General features: G+C 48.0%; 1 protein-coding gene across 12 annotated transcripts in view; it reads right to left on the bottom strand.

The window, feature by feature from the left end:
• Positions 1 to 22,673, bottom strand: part of KANSL3 (KAT8 regulatory NSL complex subunit 3) — a 517,274-nt gene that overhangs the window by 472,074 nt on the left and 22,527 nt on the right. For all 12 annotated transcript variants that reach the window (XM_078666984.1, XM_078666988.1, XM_078666986.1 and 9 more), the window contains exon 2: positions 20,830 to 21,113. In XM_078666984.1, coding sequence (XP_078523110.1) covers positions 20,830 to 21,047 — 218 coding nt within the window. In that variant the 5' untranslated portion in view covers positions 21,048 to 21,113. The remainder of the gene's footprint in view (positions 1 to 20,829; positions 21,114 to 22,673) is intronic.

Genomic DNA, 22,673 nt, shown 5'->3' with positions numbered 1-22,673 from the left:
CTTCACAATCTCTTACCAGCAATCATGGCGCCACACGTTAGCACCTCTGCCAACTATACCGTGTTAGGCGACCTCAATTTTCATTTTGATTCACCGCTGGATTCTACGGCTATTACGTTAGCCGATGACCTGGCTGCGCTGCAACTTAGCCAACGAGTAAAAGCATCAACCCATGTGAAGGGTCACCTGTTAGACCCAGTGTTCAGTACCAGCGAGGACCTTGTGGTTGGGGTTCCGCTCCCCCTCCCGTGGACTGACCACTCTCTGGTGCCCTTCACTTGGTCTATTCAGAAATCCGGTCCGGTAAAGCCATCGAAAAGACTTGCCAGATCCTGGGCACGGATACCTACAAAGGAATGGAAAAACCTACTTATGAAAGAACTTCCCCCTAACAACGAGGATCCATGTCTGGCTAACAGGCCTATGAAAACTGGATCCTGCACTCTCTCGAATCCATCCTCCCCCTCAAGAAATCAACGGTAAAACGCCTCCATAAAACAGCACCGTGGTTTTCGGAGGCACTTAGGGACAAAAAGCGCATGTGCCGGAAAATCGAAAGAAAATGGCGCTTAGACTACTCCATGGAGGAAAAGACTCGATATCGAGAGGAGATAAAAGCATATAAAAAGGAACTAAAAGCCGCACAAGCATTGTATTTCTCTGACGAGATCTTAGCTGCAAAATCCAAACCTAGAGAAATTTTTCAAACTTTGCAAAAACTCACAAAACTTCCGTCTCCAATTGTTCTGAAGGAAAAGTCTGTTTCCCAGTGCAATGACTTGGCTGAATTTTTTTTCAGCTAAAGTAAATAAAATATATGCCTCCTTCCCCCGCACCCTCATTCCCACCCCTCCGTTAATTCAGGATAATATCAAGACCTTGGACTCCGCTCCAGCCCCACCACCCTTGCTCAGTCACTTTCCTTGCATGGATCTCGAAGTATTGGAGTCCATGGCTCGGAAAGTAAAATCCGGATCTCCATCTGATCCGGCACCCCCTGAAGCCATGATGCTGGTCTCTCAGACTGTCCTACCAATCATTAGGAACCTGCTAAATGCCTCCATTGCCTCGGGCATTGTTCCTTCTGCTTGGAAACGGGCGATGGTCCGAGCGCCGATAAAGAAGCCCAATCTAGAACCATCGGACTTTGGGAACTATCGTCCGATTTCCCTGCTTCCCTGGGTGAGTAAGATCGTGGAGAGGTATGTTAATCTCCAGCTGGTTAGCTTCCTTGAAGATAACCAGCTTTTAGACACCACCCAGACAGGGTTCAGGCCTAAGCATGGAACAGAATCCGCCCTCCTTATGGTCATCGAGGAGTCCAGGAAAATCCTTGATCAGGGAGGATCAGTGGCAGTGATCCTCCTTGATCTCAGTGCGGCGTTCGACACGGTCAGTCATGCCACCTTACTGAACCGTCTTTTGAATGTCGGCATTGTGGACAAGGCGTGGCTCTGGTTAAAATCTTTTCTGAGCAACAGGTCATTCCAAGTGTTTGATGGACAGACAGTGTCCTCTAGCATTCCCCTGTAGTGCGGAGTCCCACAGGGCTCCTCTTTAAGCCCCGCGCTTTTCAACATCTATATGAGGCCACTGGCTGAGGTAGTTCGTCCGTATGGAGTTAAGATCATATCCTATGCGGACGATACCCAGCTGGTGGTCTCATTAGCGCAGGAGGCTCTCCAACCACGTTCAGGGGGACTTACCGAATGTCTGGAGGAGGTGAAGACCTGGATGACTCGGTCATCATTAAAACTTAATGGTGACAAAACGGAGCTCATGCTCCTAGGCCCTGCCGACCCCACATTCTTCAACTTATTGTGGCCCCCCTGTCTGGGCCCCCCTCCGGCCCCGAAGGATAACATCAAAAGCCTAGGGGTATGGCTGGACAGGAGCCTCTCACTCAACACCCAGGCCACAAAGCTCTCAGCCACCTGCTTTGGAATACTCAGGACACTGAAGAAAGTTCTTCCTTTGCTCCCTATGGAGGCAAAGCAGATAGCCATACAGGGCCTGATACAATCACGGCTGGACTCCAACAACGTCCTATATCTGGGTGCACCAGAGTACACCTTAAAGAGATTACAGCTGGTACAAAACTGTGCCACGCGTACTCTGCTGCAGATTCCTCGTAGATTGTCATTAAAGGCGGCTCTGACTAATCTTCACTGGCTCCCAGTGCGTAAGAGAGTCACTTTTAAAGCAATGTGTATTGCTCACCAGGCTTTCTGGGATTCGGGTCCCCTAATCATCCGTGATCTAGTAAGCCAGTATCATCCAGGCAGAAATCTGCGCTCTAGTCAGGCCTTCATGGCAGCAGTCCCCAGAGTTAAAAGGTCTAGATCTGGCGGAAGGACGTTTGCCTTCAACGCCGCCAAGATCTGGAACTCCCTCCCGTCTCACTTGAGATCCAATCCTGATCTCGTTTCCTTCCGAAAACAATTAAAAACACACTTATTCAACTCCGTTTAATTTAATTCAGTTTTTCCTCCTTTTTCTGGTTCTCATCCTCTTTACCCTTCACTTGGTTCCTTTTTTTAGCGCTTGGACGCCTCAGGGCAGCAATCGCGCTGTTTATAAATCCACTTTCATTCATTCATTCAATTAGCTGTGACCTGAGGGAAGTAACTGCTGGGCATTACACTTATACAACTGCGCTGAAGACATGCATGATAGCGCAGCGGCAGAATAAATCTTCGCTTCTTGACGGCGCATTGGGCCCCTGTGGTGATCTACACCCCCTTCGGATCGGACATAACAGGAGGAAGGGTCGAGTAGCTGCCGCCTCCCCCATTTCTCAAACTGGCGCGTGTCTGAAGGGCTGAACAGGCCTTAATCCTCGGGGACCAATTGGTTACCTTGTGACCTACGCACTGGAGATCGCGCCGGGCCGCTGCCACATAGAGATGGAATGACCAATTTGGCAAAAGTTACACCTGACACATTACTATTGCTGTGGGGGGGAGGGGGGGGGGGAGTCTTACACTACAGGCCACAGTTCATTCCTTGAGCCCTGGTGGGCGAACATTGTGTGTTTTTTATTTTGGAGACAAGTGTACGGACATCATACAAGAAACAGCATGGGGAAACCAGACACCCGGCAACCCAAATTGAATTTCGAGACAGCGAAACGTGGCACTCGTGGCTTACAAGAGGACCGCGTCTCGGATGGCGGAGAGGCGGCGCAGAACAGCTCGACCGCGCAAAACGAGGATGGCAGGGATTTGCTACTATAGTGGACAAGGAGGACAGGATGTTTTCGCGCATGAATGTCATTGCGCATAAATTGCAAGGGCATGAGGACCGCCTAGCGGAAACGGAAAGACGCATATCGGAGACCGAGGATGCGACGGCGAGGGTCACTGCTCAAATTGCCCGCATGGACAGACTACTGCAAATGGTGGCTGCGAAAAATAAGGACTTGGAAGCGAGAAGCCGACGCAATAACATTCGCATCCTAGGTATTCCAGAGACAACGAACACATGGCGGATGGAGGAGTATGTGGAAAAACTACTATTGTCTTCTGTGGGAGAGGGGGCCTTCTCCAATCAGTTTATTGTAGAACACGCGCATCACACGTCGGGCACGCGCCCGGCTCCTGGAAACACGCCTAGACCAATAATAGCGAGACTTTTAAACTATAGGGATCGCGATGTCGCACTCCGCATGGCTAGTAGTGAGAAGCAGCTGACCTATGATGGAAATACTTTCTCCATTTACCCAGATTTTACACAGGTAGTCCAAGAGGAAAGGTCACGGAAATCAAGACCAAATTGAGAGCTGCACAAATCGCCTACACACTGCTGTACCCAGCTCGTGTTTCTCATAACACATCAAGGTAAGCAACGGTTCTTCACCAAGCCGCAACAGGCGGAAGAGTTTCTGAATCAACTGAAACGCGTCAATCGCGATGCCGGCCCCTTACCATCATCGCAACAATCATCTTCCATGGATGTCGAAGATAATGATTCGCAGTAATTGATGCACCGTCACATGTTGAATTTCACCACACCCAGCCATGAACTGTGCTGCGTGCAAGTATTGGGCACTATGACTGAAAACATGTATCCTTCCAATTGTGTCGCTGTTGGGAAGCTCTAAGCTATCCCCTGCACATGCAAGGCACCCTCGGTCCATACGAGCCTGACCGCCCACCACCCATGGTGGGCTCTGGAACGGGGTGAACCTGTGCAGCCTCCTAGGAACGCCTCCAATGGGTATTCCCCCACTGTTGTCTGCTGCATGGAGCGTGCAGTATAAAGTTGAAATTTTTCTTTCCTCCTTTTTTTTGGTTTTAGGTGGAGATGGGAGGGGGGGTAATTGTCTGATTCTGGCAAGTTGGGGTTGCTTCAGTGGGGGGGACGGTTTGCAGTTATGCATGGTCATCATGGCGCTGAATGTTTTTCGTTTCGATCTGGCGCTAACGATGGACAGAGTAGGCACGGAGCTGTGCACACACTGTAAAAAGTCACGCTATGCACTTGATACTGGGCTGATCTGCCTCTACTTCGGGGGGGAGGGGGGTCATGCAACTGGTATCCGCACGAGCCAATGGCGGACACAATGCCCGAAAAATTGAACATCCTCACATGGAATGTTAGGGGATTAGGGGATCCACGCAAAAAGCGTCACATATTAGCCTATTTGGAAAGGCATCAGGTACACATTGCAATGCTGCAAGAGACACATATCGGCCCTCAGGGAACTAACACGTTTGCCAATAGGTGGGCTGAACATAGAATCTTTTCCTCTTGTTCCACATATGCAAGAAGTACGGCTATTCTAGTTAAAAAGAGCACGCCTTTTCACCTAGCTGGGGCTGCATGGGACACGCAGGGCAGATATTGCTTGGCATGGGGCTGGCTGGCCTCTGACTCCGTTACATTAGCTTGCTGTTACGGTCCTAATGTGGATGACCCGGTTTCTTTCACTGAGTTGTGGGCACATTTTTTTGCCATAGGATTTAACCACATCATATGGGATGGGGAGTTCAATGTTGCGTATAGCCCAGACGTTGATAGATCTCACCCCACACCTCATCACTATACAAAGGCTAGAGCGGCTCTACAGAGTACAATTGAGGCCTACAGCTTAGTTGACGCCTGCAGATATGCACACCCCCACAAATTGGAGGGAACACACTACATAGCGCAGGCGGCATCATGGGCGCGGCTAGATTATTTCTATGTGTCCCGTGGGTAAGGCCCTGCCATTTCCCAGGCGCAGCATCTGGCCCGTACGTACTCAGACCACGCACCTGTCAGGCTCACGCTGACTGCGGCCCCCTACGGAACAGTTGGAGACTGCATCCCCCCATTCTACTGGATCCAGTTTTTCAGGAAGAGCTTAGGGAAGAAGCGAGAGACTTCTTCAAGAGAAATAAAGACTCAGTTGATAAGGTCAAAACCATTTGGGAGGCCTTTAAGGTCACAATTAGGAGATTTTGCATAGCTAAGGGGGCTAGGGTGCTCAAGGACATAATGAACATGTTGCGCAACTTGGAAGCAGACCTCAAGGCATTAGAGACAAAGCTGGCTACACATCTGGATGGCCCCACACGACTCAAGTTTAGGGAAACACTTACAGAGTACACGGACTCGGCACAGAGGAAAACGCGTTTTAGGGGGAGACACAGGGTGGCCAGGCGTTATGGAGAGGGAGAGAGGCCGGGTAAGGCGCTAGCCGACACGATCCGGAAACCACTCTATTCCAACCACGTGCTGGAACTCGAAGATGTGGGAGGAGTAATGTACAGAGACACTACACACATACTTAATGCGTTTACTGCGCATTACGCTTGACTATACACCGCCCACAGGACAGACGAGCTAGACTTGGAACAGTACCTAGGGGACGTATCGTTGGGATGGCTAAGTGACGTGCAGAGGAAGTTTTTATGTGCCCAGGTTGGACTGGATGAGGTCAGAGATGCAATCATGCATATGCAATCTGGGAAGGCCACTGGCACGGATGGCATCCCTATAGAGTTTTACAAAACTTATAATGATCAAATGGTCCCCATTTTGAGGGAAGTATATGAGGATGCTTTGGAATACAGAGTGCCTCCACCTTCCATGAGGGAAGCCCTCATAGTCTCACTCTTAAAACCAGGGAAACCACCCCGGCAATGTGAGTCCTACAGACCATTATCACTTCTCAATTGTGATGTTAAAATTCTAGCCAAGTTCATAGCCACCAGGCTTAGTCTGCTGATGGAAAATGTAATACTTCCTGACCAGTCTGGCTTTGTGCCCAGGAGAGCCACATCTCACAACCTACGAACGCTTTACTATATTAAACAATGTCTCCCAAGATTTTCCTTTAGCTGCGATCTTCTTAGATGCCACAAAGGCTTTTGATACTCTCGAATGGGATTAAATATTTGGGGTAATCTTACGAATGGGCTTTCCACCACTCTTTCTCTCCTGGATACACCTTTTACATCACTCCCCAGCCGCCAAAGTACTAATGAACGGGCGAACTTCTAATGCTTTCCCGATTACGAGAAGTACCAGACAGGAATGCCCGCTCTCCCCTTTACTTTTTGCGCTCGCAGTTGCGCCGCTGACGGCGTAACTGCGCTAGCACCATAAGGACAAGGCGCTGCGGTGCAACATAAGGCAGATACTAATATCCTTATATGCAGACGATATCACTTTGTATATTTGAGATCCGCAAGCTAATCTTAACCCAATTCTTCGGGAGTTCATGGTGTTTGGGAGACTCTCTGGGATCCAAATTAACTGGGGTAAATCCTGCATGTTCCATCTAACGGCAGAAGTAACCCGCTTTCCGTTGGACTACCCTTTGGAATGGTGTGCAGAAAAACTGAAATATTTATGCATCCGAGTTACCAGGGACAAAGATGAATTATTGCGCATTAATTATGTCACAGCAATAACGCGCATTGCAGATAATGTCACCCGATGGATTTCCTTCCCACTCTCGATGGCGGAACGTGAGTCACTCATTAAAATGGTGATACTTCCCCAGCTGCTTTACTTATTTCTGAACATACCGTTTTACCCAGGAACCTTTTTCTTTAAAACACTCAAGTCTGCGCTGATACACTTAGTATGGGGGGCAAACATCCGAGGCTGCAGTGGAGTGTACTCACTAGACCGTACTTGCAAGGGGGCTTTGGGATACCCAAATTTTAATTATATCACATTAGCACCCAAGCTCACTAGGCCTACTTTTGGGTGCACCAACCGAGATATATGCCACAAGTAGCGGCGGACACTGGTACGCACATCCGGTTCCGATTGAAGGAGCGCTGTATGAAGAGCCCACTGGGATGAGGGGAGACATATCTACCACGGTTACATCCACAATGGACTGGATACGTATAGGACAACTGTTAAACGCTCCTCTGATATATTCACCACTGTTGCCACTTACATACCATCCCCGCATGCCCCTTCTACAGGAAGCAGTCTTTCACAAATTTCAGGAGCACACACACATCAAAACTTGGGGTGACATGTACCATGAAGGTCAGTTTCGGAAGATGGAGCATGGCCTTCAGGGCTTGCAGCAGACGCCGGTCAACGTATTTTTATACATTCGACTCAGACAAGGGTTTCGCTCCATAACACCGGATTTTCCAACTGAACCCACGGCTCTAGCCCCACTGCAACTCATCCTCCAATGCACAAGGGCCAAGCGCTTAGTATCACTAATATACAGTACACTGCACACGCAGAAAGAGGAACCACCCGCATAAGCTGGAGTTCAGAGCTGAGATTTGATCTGACAGATGAACAATCGGAATACTGCTCTGCGCAGACAGAACAGGTTTCAGCCAGTAGTAGACTTCGCATAACCCACTACAAATTCCTGCACAGGTTGTACTACACCCCAGCACAAATGCATAGGTATAAGCTGAAAGATAATGATAGGTGTGACAGGTGCAAAGCCCCAGGAGCCAATTTCCTACACCTAGCCTGGGACTGCCCAGGAGTACAGGACTACAGGACTCAGGTTTTCGGCTCCTTGAGTCTAATGGTGGACACACATATTGAACCAACACCATTACTAGCTCTGTTAGGATACACCAAACCAATACGTACAGTGCACCACAGGTACGTAGCCCTTGCACTATTATTGGCAAAGAGAAGGGTAGCATGTCGGTGGGGCATGGGAATGGAGCCCAAGTTCAAAGTTTGGATAGACGACTTGGTGTATTGTCAAGAGCAGCTCTCAACATATGCTGAACTGTTACCTGTAACTTCGAGACCCAAGGACATTTGGACCCCCTGCAGGGATACTTGCTAACGCACACGCGGGCAGATTTTACAGAGGCATTGTTGGGGTACCCGCATAAAGAAATACCTCATGCATGAGTGGCACCAGAGCTGGTTAAAGACTCAGAGGGTGGTGGGGATGACAGAATGGCAACGGACTTCACCGCTAATTAATGACGCAATGTAAAAACGATGCTACAAGCAGAGTTTCCTGTTGATTCTCTTATGTCTTGCCATGGACTATTGTGCGCTGTGCCTTTTTGTTTCCTATGTAAGTAAAATCTGGTGTCATACTGACTATTGTTGAGTGACACAAAGCTTTGTGGAAATGTATACTATATCGAACTGAGCTATGCCTTAATGTATCCTTGGCAGGGCCATTGATGAACATGTATGGTTTGTTTGCAACAAAAACAATAAAAATATTTTTTTTTAAAAGAGAATGTTAAAACCAACTTCATTAAAATATGTATTTTATCATTCTGAGTTCATGCATACAAAACCTGAATGTCTACAATGTTCCCTGAGTCTGTTAGAATTATAGAATGCTATAATCAAACTGCCCACTCTGGCCTATGGGGAACAGGGAGCCTTGTCCTAGTGAAAAACGAAGTAGGCTGTAATTCACTATCAGGACATGCCACACACACCAGGGCATGTCCTACCTTTCACATACAATGCACCCTGCCCATGGGGGTACCTTGGGCCTACCATAGGGGTGACTCACATGTAGAAAATGGAAGGTTGAGGGACTTGCAAGTGTGTGCACTTGCCAAGTCGACATGGCAGCCCCAGGCTGCACACAGGGTCTGCAGTGGCAGGCCAGAGTTACACTTTATGGGCTGTATGCATGGGTGGCACAATCCAGTGCTGCAGCCCACCAACATTTAATTTATTGGCCCTGGCACCTGCGGTGCACTTTAATAGGGACTGACACATGAATCAAATAGCCAATCATGGAAATACCACTCCATAACACATTTTACACAGAGAGCATATGCACTTTAACACTGATCAGAGGAGGAGGAGCTACGACAGCAAGCAAGATGGCCGCATAGTCTCCCGGCTCCGCTGACCTCCGTCTTGCGCTCCAAGATCCTGTCACTTATCCTGATTTCCTGCCCCGGATCTGTGTGTGTGAACTAATCCGCACTCCGATGGTGTGATCCCGGGGTTTTTCTGACATTGTGGAGCTGAGTAACGTCGAGGACCGATTTGTGGCCTAACCCAGTCTGGAAGCCTGGGTCTCGAGTGCTGGCTTAGCCGGGTCTGAGTTGAACAACAGCGGACTGTTGAGGGCGGCAGGGTCCGGTCTCTGGAACTTTCGGAAATTTTTGGATTGCTTTGCTATCGTCTGCAGCCTGGTGTTGTGTTGGAGGTGAGGAGACGAGTGACGCACGGTGCGGTGTCGCGGGGGTCCCTGACCAGGAGGCCCGGCACTTGCATCGCCGGCGCACCTTGGGTTGGAGTCTCGTCGCGTACTAATGCATTCTGACGGTTGGTCCCTCACCGCACAGTCCTGCTCCTGCTGATCTCACCCCGGAGAAGGCGCCTCTCCGTGGGGACCATTATGCCTGAGGAAATATGGAACCAGGCGGAGCAGGCCCAAAGGGGCCCGTCATTACGGGAGGTGCTGGCGGCCCTAGAGGCACTTCAGGCGACTGTGGCAGCTCAGACCTGCGGCCTGTTGTCGGCGGCAGATGGACTTAAAGGACTGAGACCGGATCCTGACTCGATGCCCGAGACCCGGCAGCCAGCTTGCCTCTTGATCGACGCCCCAGTGGCGCAATTAGACCCAGTGCTGGAAGCTGTGCCTGCCCCTACAGAAGTGGATCTCCTTGAATGGGCTGTGATCGGTGACTTAACTATCTTTTGGAATCCCCGGTTTTGCAGCTGTCGGAACATTCAACTGCTGTCCCTATCCTGGAACCTTTTAATTGGTACTGTGCACTGTTTTGGATTGTGTCGAACCCCCTCCCCAGTCGGTATATCAAGATGGCGGATGTGATAAGGCCTGGCTTCGGAGACGGGGAGGGACATCGTCGGTACCGGCTGCTTACTTTGGGATCTACTGTTCTTCTTCCATCTACTGCACTATGTTCCGACCCCTTCTATGTATCTTTTGACATTTTGATGATGGGGCTTTATTCGTCTGAGGGACTCGGCGAATTCGATCGACAGGGCCAAGGCTGAGACTGTTGTTTGGGTTGTTCATTGTGGTCTTATCGGTAACGGGACTGCTTCATTAGCTTAACGGAGTCCGGGGCAGGGCTGGTGGTTCCCCCCGGGATGTTTTCTCAGTTTGAACTATTCAGATGTGACAGTTTCGGGGGGACCCCTTTGTTAGGGCGGGGGGGAGAGACCGGGAGCACGTAGAAGATAGCCCTCCTCCATTTCCCCTCTTTGGGTGGGGTTTGATTTCTTTCTGTCTTCTCTGGGTCTTTCTATATTTCGGGTCTCAGTTCTTGGGCGACAGGCACGCTGCTGGGGGGTAGGCCGTAGTCATCTGCAGGGGTGCAGGGTGGGGGGTTGGAGGATGGGTGTTTTGTTTTCGTTTTATTTCTATGGCCTTTTTTCTTCTTATCTTTCTTTGCCCTTTTCTTTTCTTCCTTTCCGGGTCAGTGTAATGGGTTCAATTTTATGGCCATCTCTGCTGTTTCATATGTGCCTCAATTCTCGCGATGTTTCAGTGCTACTGGGCAGGCACTCAGCTGGCGTGAACTGTATTTGTACGCTCGCTTACCATTACTAATATGTTTTAACGCCGCTGACTTACACGAAGATGATTTAACTGTGGACATATGCCATTTCGCCCCCCCATTCGCAATTTGAGATAATGTATGGCACCTGATCCTTCTATCTTATATTATAAAATGGAACCTTTTTATCCTGTTACCAACTTGATATGTTTACAACCGGTACGTATATTGGACGTGGCGAATCTGCTCCCCGGGATGCTGAGTCTGGGTTTTGATTGTTTTATTGTGTTGCAACTGCTTAGCGGCCGGCCCTGGGGGTTGTAGGCCCGTGTTTGTACTTGGTTGAAATGTCAAATAAAGGTTTTCGGAAAAAAAAACACTGATCAGAAATGGTAAAGTGCCCAGAGTCCTAAAACCAACACAAACAGGTCAGGGAAAAATAGAAGGAAAAAGCAAAAAGTTTGGGGATAACCCTGCAAAAAGGGCCATTTCCAACACATATGGTTCAGACAATTTGGAAAGTCATGCTAGCCAGGGCATCTCAGCCTTCAAAGGAGCGAGCATTTATTTCTCAATCTCAACGCACATGACAAAAACAGGGCACACTAAAATAAAGTACAAGAGAGTGCAGCATCTGTAAGTAAGTGGGTTTGACCTGGAAAACCCCATTACCTCAGAGTAATGGTAGGATACAATGCTGCCCTGGTGTACTATAGTGATCACACACAAAAAGAGGAAATTGTGTTGAAAAGTATCACACAAGCACAGCCCTATACTTTCCACATTATTAGGGACCCCCGGGTTCAGCTAAGAGCCAATGCAAAAGATTTAATCTAAATTGTGTCAACAGAAAACGATGATGGGGTGAAGACACCACCCGAAAATTGGGTTCCATACCTGGCGCTGTTTTCAAAGGAACATATTCCCTCACAGTGCATTTTTTTAGGTTCCCTTTCTTCTCTTTCAAGTTTAGCTCTTGCCATAAAATGTTTTATAATCCAGGACAGGTCTGATTTGTTCAGAGCCCCAAAAATGGCAGCACAACCAAACTTTTCCAAGGAGACTTTGATGTAGTGCAACCACGGTATGGTTGTAATTCTCTGGTTCAGCTCCAAGTCAGAACCTGCCCAGATTTTGAACCACGTCACTGTAGGGGAAAGGGCTAATGTACTAGATATAAAATCCAGACTCACTTCTTCATGAATAATGAAATTAGATACCGATTGTGGGAGAGACAGCAGCCTCCTAATAAAATTATTTTCCACTAACTGTATCTCACCACAATCCTTATAGCCCCATATATCACTACCATACCCACCACGTGACAGGCATTTGGATTGATACATTTTCAACAATGCCTCATTGAGCTCTCCCCAGCCTATTCGCATATGAAGCATTACTTTTATTGTAAAGAAAATAAAAACTATATATTGTGTGAAAGCTTGCCCCATTTTAAACGTTGCCCCTGAGCCGGAGGAATAATATCTGCATTTGTGGTTCCCAAGTTTGACGTCATAACCTTTGGGTTCCCCCAGACCAGGAAGAAAGTAACAGGGTTGTGGTCACTAAATTCAGACCACTGCACAAAATGAACTGAAACAGCTGAGACCAGCACATAATCAATAATTGTGTTGGCCCCTCGGCTTTATAGGTGGGAACAGTTTACTCCTTCCAATCCTCTCCAGTATCAACCAAGTGAAAATCAATCAACCAACAAATCATATAGACCACTATCCTTGATAGAATGTTCACTATCCTTGATAGAATATCAAATTCGGTTCTCCTCTAGACCCAGCCCCACCCCATATTCTTGCCCAAGCTGGGAGAGCTGTCTTAAACCAACTATCTTATCTCATCACTCTTTCCTTCGAAAATGGTAAAGTACTCAAAGAGTGTAAGCACGCTATCATTAAACCCCAACCAAAAAAAAAAAACTGGACCCTGCCGCCCTGGCTAACTATCGCCCAATCTCACTGTCGCCCATCCTAGGCAAGATCGCAGAGAAACACGCGAACAGTATGATCTCATACTTCGTGGAAGACAACAGCATCATACACCAGACCCAGATGGGATTCCGACCAAAACACAGCACGGAGTCAGCACTGCTTGTGGTCACTGAAAAACGTAAAAACACCAAGGGAGAGCCGCAGTGCTAGTATTATTGGATTTAAGCGCGACGTTCGATACAGTAGACCACACAGTGTTGATCCAAAGGCTTGAGGAAATTGGAATTAGAGGCATAGCTAACCAATGGGTGGCTTCATTCCTAAGTGGGAGATCCTTTCAATGGAGGCCGGAATCATGTCAGACTCCTTTTCAGCACCTTGGGGAGTCCCTCAGGGATCTTCCCTAAGCCCGACACTCTTTAACATATACCTTAGCCCCCTGGCCCACATAATACAGAAGTTTAGCCTCTTCATTGTATCATATGCCGATGACACACAACTAGTGGTCTGAATCTCAGATTCCCTTAACTCGGACCATAGGAAACTAGTCCCTTACCTGGGAAAGAAAAAAAAACAAAAAAAAAAAAATCAGATCTTGGATGCCTCACTGTAGTCTTAAGCTGAATGAGGACAAAACCGAGCTAAAGATTCTGTGCAGCAACTTTAGCCCTCGCTCGGAGATACAGTGGCCAGCTAAATGGGGGCCTCCCCCCTCCTAAAACATCTATAAAAAAAATTAGGAATGTGGCTGGACCAGAATCTGACAATGGAGGTCCAGGCAAGAAAAACTGTCTAGTACCTGTTTTGGGATACTCCGCATGAATAGAAAAATAATGTCCCTGCTCCCAAAAAAGTCTAGGAAGACGGTAGTGCAGGGCTTGGCGGTATCGAGGCTTGACTACGGCAACTCTCTTTATCTGGGTTCCCCCAAATACGTCACGGACAGACTGCAAGTGGTAAAGAATGCAGCTGCACGACTGCTTCTGAACATACCCAGACACCAATCAGCCAGACCCTCCCTGACAGAGCTTCACTGGCTCCCGGTCCAGGCTAGGATCAAATTTAAGTTCATATGCCTAGCTCATAGAGCCATGTATGCGAGAGGCCCCATTCTGGTATAAAAGTTGGTCTCACACTATTCACCCCGTCGCCACCTCAGGTCAGGATCTAACTTTCTGATGAATACTACCAGAATCAAGAGATCTAGGTGGGGTGGAAGGTCATTCACATGCCTGGTACCTAAACTGTGGAACAGTATGAATCCAGAGCTCAGACTGATTAAAAACAAATCGTCCTTCAAAAAGAGACTTAAAACATGGCTGTTCCCCTAAATTCACGCGCGAACATCAGCCTGTCCTGTTTCACATCAGCGCTGGGATGCCCAAGGGTAGCCATGTGCTTTACAAATCCCTAAACCATAATGCCTACCTTGCTTAAAATCTCCCTCAAACACAGCTTAAGGAATGTAGCAACCCAGAGTACATGGATGAAGATTAAAGTCACCCAATAAGATCACTAAATAAAGAGCTTTACATTTCCACTCAATAAGCTGCAAAAAGGATCGTATAGAGACCAGGTGTTCCATGGGGGTTATTTGATAAAATGAAAATTCACCCAAAAAATACTTGGTGACCCCACAAAATCTAATTTGAGAAGTACATTTTCCGAACCAGATGCAATCTGCGAAGGTGAACACCCAATCCCCAGAGAAACCAATCAATCAATCAATCAATCAATCAATCAATCGGTCACTTGTAAAGCGCACTACTTACCCGTGAGGGTCTCAAGGCGCTGAGGGGAGCGGGGGTGCTGCTACTGCTCGAAGAGCCAGGTCTTGAGGAGTTTTCTGAAGGTGAGAAGATCTCGGGCCTGTCGCAGGTGGGTAGGGAGGGTGTTCCAGGTCTTGGCGGCGAGGAAGGAGAAGGATCTGCCACCGGAGGTTGTTCGTTGGATCCGGGGTACGGTTGCGAGGGTGAGGCTAGCGGAGCGGAGCTGGCGGGTTGGGGTTTAGAAGCAGAGTCTGCTGTTCAGGTAGGCTGGTCTGGTGTTATGGAGTGCTTTGTGTGCGTGGGTGAGGAGCTTCAAGGTGATCCTCTTGTTGACGGGGAGCCAGTGCAGGTGTCTCAGGTGGGGTGTGATGTGGATTCGGCGAGGGATATTGAGGATCAGTCGGGCCGACGCGTTTTGAATGCGTTGTAGTCGTTGTAGGTGTTTGGCAGGGATTCCTGCGTAGAGTGCGTTGCCGTAGTCCAGTCTGCTGCTGACGAGGGCTTGGGTCACTGTTCTTCTTGTTTCAGTCTGGATCTATTTGTAGATCCTGCGGAGCATGCAGAGGGTGTTGTAGCAGGCAGAAGAGAAGGCGTTGACCTGCTTCGACATGGAGAGGGAGGAGTCGAGGATGAATCCTAGGTTGCGTCCGTTGTCCGTGGGTGTCGGTGCTGTTCCCAGTGTGGTCGGCCACCAGGAGTCGCCCCAGGCAGAGGGGGTGGGGCAGAGGATGAGGATCTCTGTTTTGTCCGAGTTAAGTTTCAGACGGCTGCTCTTCATCCACTCGGCGATGGTCTTCATTCCTACGTGGAGGTTGGCTTTGGGCGGTGTGCGGGTCCTTGGTGAGGGAGAGGATGAGCGGAGTGTCGTCGGCGTAGGAGATGATGTTGAGTCGTGCTGGCGGGCCACTTGTCGACGTAGACGTAGAACAAGGTCGGACTGAGGGATGAGCCCTGGGGTAGGCCGCAGATGATGTCGGTGGCTTCAGATCGGAAGGGTAGGAGACAGACTCTCTGGGTTCTGCCGGAGAGGAAGGACGTGGTCCAGTCCAGGGCTTTTTCTCGGATTGCGGCTTCTTGGAGGAGAGTTGCAAGTGTGTGGTGGCAGACCATGTCGAAGGCGGCTGACAGGTCCAGGAGGATAAGGGTTGATGTCTCGCCGTTAACGAGTTGGCCCCGGTCGTTGTCCGTGGCAGCGATGAGGGCTGTCTCGGTGCTGTGGTTTCGTCTGAAACCAGACTGGGACGGGTCTAGGATGTTGTTCTCCTCGAGCTGGCGGGTCAGTTGCATGTTGGCGATTTTCTCGATGACCTTCGCCGGGAAGGGGAGTAGGGATATAGGCCGGAAGTTCTTGAGGTCCTTGGGGTCCGCCTTGGGTTTCTTGAGGAGGGCATGGATTTGGGCGTGCTTCCACCTTTCCGGGAATGTCGCTGATTCGAAGGAGATGTTGATGACCTTCCGTAGTTGGGGTGCGATGGTTGTGTCCGCTTTGTTGAATATGTGGTGTGGGCTGGGGTCCGATGGTGATCCTGAGTGGATGGAGTTCATGGCATTGCGCGTCTCGTCATCGCTGACGTTGGACCAGAAGGTCAGGTGGTTGGTGCTGGTGGTGTTCGAGGGGGTGTTGGAGTCTGGCGCTGTCGGGGTGGTCGTGGTGTTGAAGCTGTCGCGGATGTCGGCTACCTTGCAGTGGAAGAAGGCGGTCAGTGAGTCGCACAGATCTTGTAAAGGCGAGATGTCGGTGTTGGTGCTGGGGTTGGAGAGTTCATTCACTATGTTGAATAGTTCTTTGCTGTCGTGTGCGTTGTTGTCCAGGCGGGATTTGAAGGAGGATCTATTGGCTGTTCTTATGAGATAGTGATGTCTGCGGATGGCACCCTTGTGGGTTGCGTGGCTGTCCGGTGTGCGTTCGTGGAGCCAGAAATCAATGTAAGCATGCCCCCTTCTTGCTCTCCCTGCCAGCGAAGGTTTCATGAATTCACAAGAATTGAAAGAAGGCAGCCAAGAAATTGTAGTCCTAGAAAATATTTGTGGACTGCATTTTAGCATGAACAAATCTACAAATGCAAATAAGCTCATTCAAAAATCTGAGTGTTTGCAAGTTCACTTTCTGTCCAACCACTTTTTTTTCCAACCCTGGAAGAAGTTTTATGTCTGCCATTGTGCGGAGTACATTTCCAACCTTTCTCAGTATGGGAAAAGATTAGAGAAGAGTTGTTGATAACCCTTAAAACACACAATCTAGTGGGTTTGCACAGACTCGAAATAGCATTCCAACCCTGGAACTATTGTTTACCACTACCTTCAGCCCCAGTATGTAGATCTGCAGAAACGTGGCAACATAAGTATTCAAACCATACTATGATATGAGCCCTGGCATAATCAATGAGGCTACATCAGAGCTCTTATATAGGGAGATTGCTGTCATAATTTGTTGCCCTATTATCTGGCACAAAAGGGACAAGTGGATTTTGTCACAGGACAAGTAGATGTATAAAGCAATTTATCCCATGGACAAGTAGATATTTCATTAAATTCCACACCCCTGCTTGCTCTGCAAAGAAGGAGTAGGTCAGCAGAGTTAGCACTTTGTTATAATATGCATGCCAATAGGCAACAATCAAACCATTTCCTGTATTGGAAGGTTGTTATCTTGAAGTTCTTTTGGAAGATCACAAGCCTCACACAAAGCACTCCTGTACGCCCTCTGTTATATGACCTAGGCAGAAAGCACTGGACGATGCAGCAAGATTCCGCCCTAATCCATACTGGCGAAGAATTTGGTCAACCTCCGAACTGGCAATTTATGCTGCAGGTCTAAAAGACTTAATCAGTGCTGACTGCTTTCATAAAATTAAATGGCTCAGGGAGGTCAGAGCCAGCCTAGTAAGCATGAGTTTGGAAACGCTCTGGGAGCATCCCTCAATGGTACCTTTTCCGCCAAAGGAGACCCTAAAAGAGAAATACTGGGCCACCATCGCTTTTAACACTTTCAGAAATGTGGATATGTCCTCTCTAACGGGCTGCTTTATGGACTTTAAACCATCCCCACACCTAGAACAACACTGGGACATAATAACAAAACCTCAGGAATGGAAATTGTATTTTCAGTTTAGGGTGGGCTCACTTCCCATTAGATCCTACACAGCAGGATGGATCGCAGAGGGTGAAAGAGTTTGTCCCACGTGCATGGCCCAGACAGAGTCAATGGCCTATTTGCTGTTCATATGCCCTGAATATGTAGAGCCGCGCCAAGCTTGGCTGGCACCAATTTGTAGGACATTGCTGACCAGAGTGAGTGGAGAGGCACCAAGAATACTGCGTACAAATATGTCAGCTCCCATTGTGATTGCAGTGGCAACATTTCTTGGGTGGTCTTGAGTCATCATATTGAAGGCACTACAGGCCCTTTAAAGGATCTTTAAGTCATTTGCATACGGTCTGAATAACATCTAATAGTACAAAATGTTTTTTAACTATTGTAATTCTTTCATATATTCCAGGTCCTAATGTTTGATAAGTATTCTTACCGATCGTATGCCATAGTAATTTTAAAATGTTTTTACTCGTTTATGGAATTTTAGTCAAGAAATATCAATCTTTGGTTTTACAAATCCATACTAATATTATAAAGAGAGAGCCCAAACCTTTGAGGCGGGTAATCTCAGTAACCACAGCACCAATCACAACACCCAATACAGCGTTGGAAAGGGCAGTTGCAGCAGAAGGACATAGGCTATGCAGACCCCCACCATATACATTTTTATTTTTATTTTTTAAATTGTTTTTATTAACTTTTCAAGAAACAGTGGTGTTCATCACAATCATACAGTGCAAGACATACAATTGTACCGTAGGACACCATATACATTTAAAAGGTAAAAGAACCGTGCCAGCAAAGTAGTCCCTTGTGGGCGTGTCTGCGTTGTGCTGTGGGCGTGGGTTGGGGGCGTGACTAACGCTGGGGGCGTGTGGTACGGCCATCACATCGTGGGCTGTGGGCGTGTGCTGGGGCGTGACAAACGCTGGGGGCGTGACAAACGCTGGGGGCGTGTGTCCGCCCTTCATGCCATATGAGTCGTACATACAAGCGCCAATTACGTTGCTGCGCAGCATTAAGTGGAACGCTAGGGGCAAGACACGCTGGGGGCGTGTGTCCGGCCTTCATGCCATGTGAACGCAATTGCGCCGCATCAAGGGGCACGCTGGGGGCGTGAGAAACACTGGGGGCGTGTGCTACGTTCCGCCCTTCATGCCATGTGGGTCGTACATTAATCTTAAGATCGTCTGCTGTGGCCGTGTGCTGGGGGCATGACAAACGCGTTCAGCTGGAGGCCTGGTAAGTAACATTACTGCAGCCTCTCCTGCGCGCTGTTACTGAACTCTCTCATTCAACGAAATTAGATGCACCTGCTACCATCAACCAGGGCTCTAGCCGGGCTCAGGCGACGGATCAGTACACTAATTACACGCGCCTGATAACATCAACCAGGACTGCAGCTGGGCCTCAAGCGGGGGAACATGCACCTGCTAACATCAAACAGGCCTGCATCTGGGCCTCAAACTGGGAAACACGCAAATGAGCGTGTCTGCGGGGACAATTACTGCAGCCTCTCCTCCTTGCTGTCACTCAACTCTCTCATTAAACGGATTTACCCGCGGCTGATAACTCTCTCATTCAACGACATTACACTCGCCTGCAAACATCAACCAGGGCTGTAGCCGGGCTCAGGCGGCGGATCACTACACCAATTACACGCGCCTGCTAACATCAACCAGGGCTGCAGCTGGCCCTTCTCCGTTCTATTCTAATGAAACAAAAAATGTTGTCTGCCGCAAGATTTTAAAATAAATTGCCCTTGCCAAATACACACATTACACACATTCTATTTCATACCCGGACAATGTCGGGACGGGCTGCTAGTGTATATATATATTTGATCATGGCGTTTTATTCTGTATGTAAGTATTGTTCTTTTATGACTTGACGTCTAATAAAGCTTGTGGTTGGTTGGTTATAATATGCATGCCAATAGGGAACAATAAAATAATTTCCTGTATTGGAAGATTCTTATCTTAAAGTTCATCCAAAGCCCTGGGATCCTCACAGGGTATTGGAGCGTTTTCTGTGAGTATTGGACTGGAACCGTGGAGAAAAAGCATCTACATTACTGATGAGTTTTTAACTTTCCCAACAAAGAACTGGGCCCTACTCCATCTTGAAGCTTTCCATTTTCCAGGAAAGCATCACAGTCTACTACATTCAAACGAGTACACAAGGTACCACATGGGTTACCAGCACAAGTACTATTCCTTGGGTTGATCGCTTCTCGCAGGCAGTTTGGAGCTCTGCATTCAAGGACCCTTTTTTCACCTTTCTTCCTGACTGTCTGGTACATTTGACTTCTGCTATTCTTCATCTCTAGGTATCCAAGTCATGACTGTCAGTTGTCTATTTGGAGAACAGCCCCCAATGGAGGTGTATCCACCACATTCGCTAGATGCTGGTAGGGCAGTCGGTATAGATCTCTTAAGCCCATCCAACGTTCAAATTTACAATTCATTACTCCACCTATGGGTTTAAGTATGCAAAGCCCTAAACTATTATCGTTAACAGGCGGATCAAATTGCCATTCCACCACTGGCCTAGATACATGATTTGAGAATGGCTGTCATCTAACCCTCAAGTAAAAAGGAGTGGATATGATGGATATTTACCCACACATCAACAAACATTTCCCCCCGCACTTTAGCACCCACTACAAACTTCAGATTAGAACGGTCCTTAGAACTGCAATTCTGAAGTGGAAATGTTTATACTTTGACACTTTCTATGAATTTTGTGGTATATGAACGTTTCTAAGGCTTGAGAGGTCTTCTCTGTTGTGGACCACAAAGGGAAAGAGATAATGGAGGATAACTTAATAGTACTCTTCATTATATTATATTATATAAAGTGGTGGTGACGGATTTAATTTTGGGGATACCAATAGTGTATGGACAATGTAATTTGATTGGCAGGTATGGCCACTCTTAGGTACAGTTGAACTTTTTTTATTTTTTTATTTGATTGTAACTCAGTGCTGTCTTTTAGGGTATGTCACCCTCATAAATAGAAACTAAATTAGGAAGAGTAGGACTCTGTAACAAAGATTACAAACTTAGACTCACATATTACTGTCCTGCTGGCGCTGTGGAGTAACAAATAACATACGGGTGGGACGCGCATTGCTAGCATCAGGGTGGGAGCTCCAGGGCTTGGCATAGCTGTGGTCTAGGAAGACCAGGTCCAGTTCCCGCTCATGCACAGAGAGCTGAAACAGCAGCGATGTCCCCATTCTCCTTGCTGAGGTTTGAAAGTCTCTTTCCCCTCCTCGGTACGACATCATGGCATCAGGTACAGTTGGACTTCAGATCCTAAAAGGGCGCATCAGCAAGATCTTCATGATCAAAACCTGCAGAGACAACATAAGGCATAGGTATATCAGTGTCAGAAAAAAAGAACCCCTAGCATACTGAAAGTCATTGTGATTTTCGTTTTTGGGAATGGTTGGGTGGGGGGGTTAAAAAAACTAGAAGAAAGCATCACTGGCCAATTATACATTACACAATGATATCTCAGGTTCATCTAAACCAGGTAAGGTTCACAATCTTATCCCAGGCATCCAAACCACCATTTTCTCAGATCTACAACCATAGTTACCCGACCAGATCCTCTGTACCTTTTCATCCCTGGATGTTTTTTTTTTCCATGTGCTGTTCATTAGCCAAAGTTCAACCCAATGGATCATTCCTCCAGCACTTCATCCCCCATCAACAAGCATATTTATTGATACTGCTCTACATAGGCCAAGCTTGCAGCATTCTAAGTAGGCCAGATTTACACTGATGTTCCAGTACTATGGCAATCCGTAAACATATGCAGCACTTTTTCACAGCAGAGCAATGTAGGAAAGTGCCCTTTCTTCATGGTTGCCCCCCACTTTTTGCCCGATGTTGATGCTCTTTGACTGAGTGTGTCCTGGGTTCCTGCCAAACAGGTACCTAGGGCAAATGTTCTTTCCCTAATGCTGCACTGTGAACCCCAAATTGGCACCTCTCTGGCCAAATGTACGTCTCTTCTAAAAGGTACCCTAGGTACCAAGGTCCTTGTGCCCAGGGAAGGCCTCTAAGGGCTGCAGACTTATTGTGCCACCATTAGAAGTCCTGTACCTTAACACACACACAGTGCCACTGCAGACTGAATGTTTTGGTGCAGAGAAAAGTGAATAGTCGACATGGCACGCACACATCCATGTGTGCCATGACTATAACCCACTGCCCATGGTATAGGTCAGCCACCAATCTAGCAGGGTGCACTATGCCACTGGTGAGGGTACAGGTGCAGGAGCCCTGTACACCTACAGTATCTAAGTCTGTTTTTAGACACTGTAAGTGCAGTAAAGCCATAAAGAGTATATGATCTGGGAGTTAGTCATTATGAACTCCACAGCACTATAACGGGTTTACTGAAATCTGGGAAATTTGGTATGAAAATTCTCAGCACATTAAACCCACACTGATAGCAGTGTAGGATTTAATGAAAAATCCACTTAGACGACATCTTAGAGATGCCCCCTGAAAAACAACCTAACTCTAGTGTCCTGGTGGACTAGCTGATCGCGAGCTGCCACCTCCATATATGTTTCTGGACCCCTGGGTCGAGACCCTCCAGCTCTCGAGGTCTGGAAACAAGAGCGCATCCTGGGCAGAGGTGCCAAGCCTCCTCCCCCAGGATGGGAAGGATCCACGAAGGGGAAGCTTCAAAGGCTTGCCGCCTTTGTGAGCTGACCCAGCCATTTGCTGCGCCCAGTAACTGGCTCCCATTGGTTGTGCCCCCACTCTGGGTGGAAGAATTGTCAGGAAAACCAATATAGGAGGAGAGGTGTGCCCACCTTTGCCAACCCCACCCCTTCTTGAAGATGGGGGGGACCAGCCAATCAGAATGAGGCTTATGCCCGCCTCCCAATGGAGGC

Source organism: Lissotriton helveticus, chromosome 11, assembly GCF_964261635.1.
Source record: "Lissotriton helveticus chromosome 11, aLisHel1.1, whole genome shotgun sequence".
In the NCBI taxonomy this organism is placed as follows: domain Eukaryota; kingdom Metazoa; phylum Chordata; class Amphibia; order Caudata; family Salamandridae; genus Lissotriton; species Lissotriton helveticus.
Note: the sequence above shows the minus strand (reverse complement) of the source record. Positions and strands in the feature narration are given on the sequence as shown.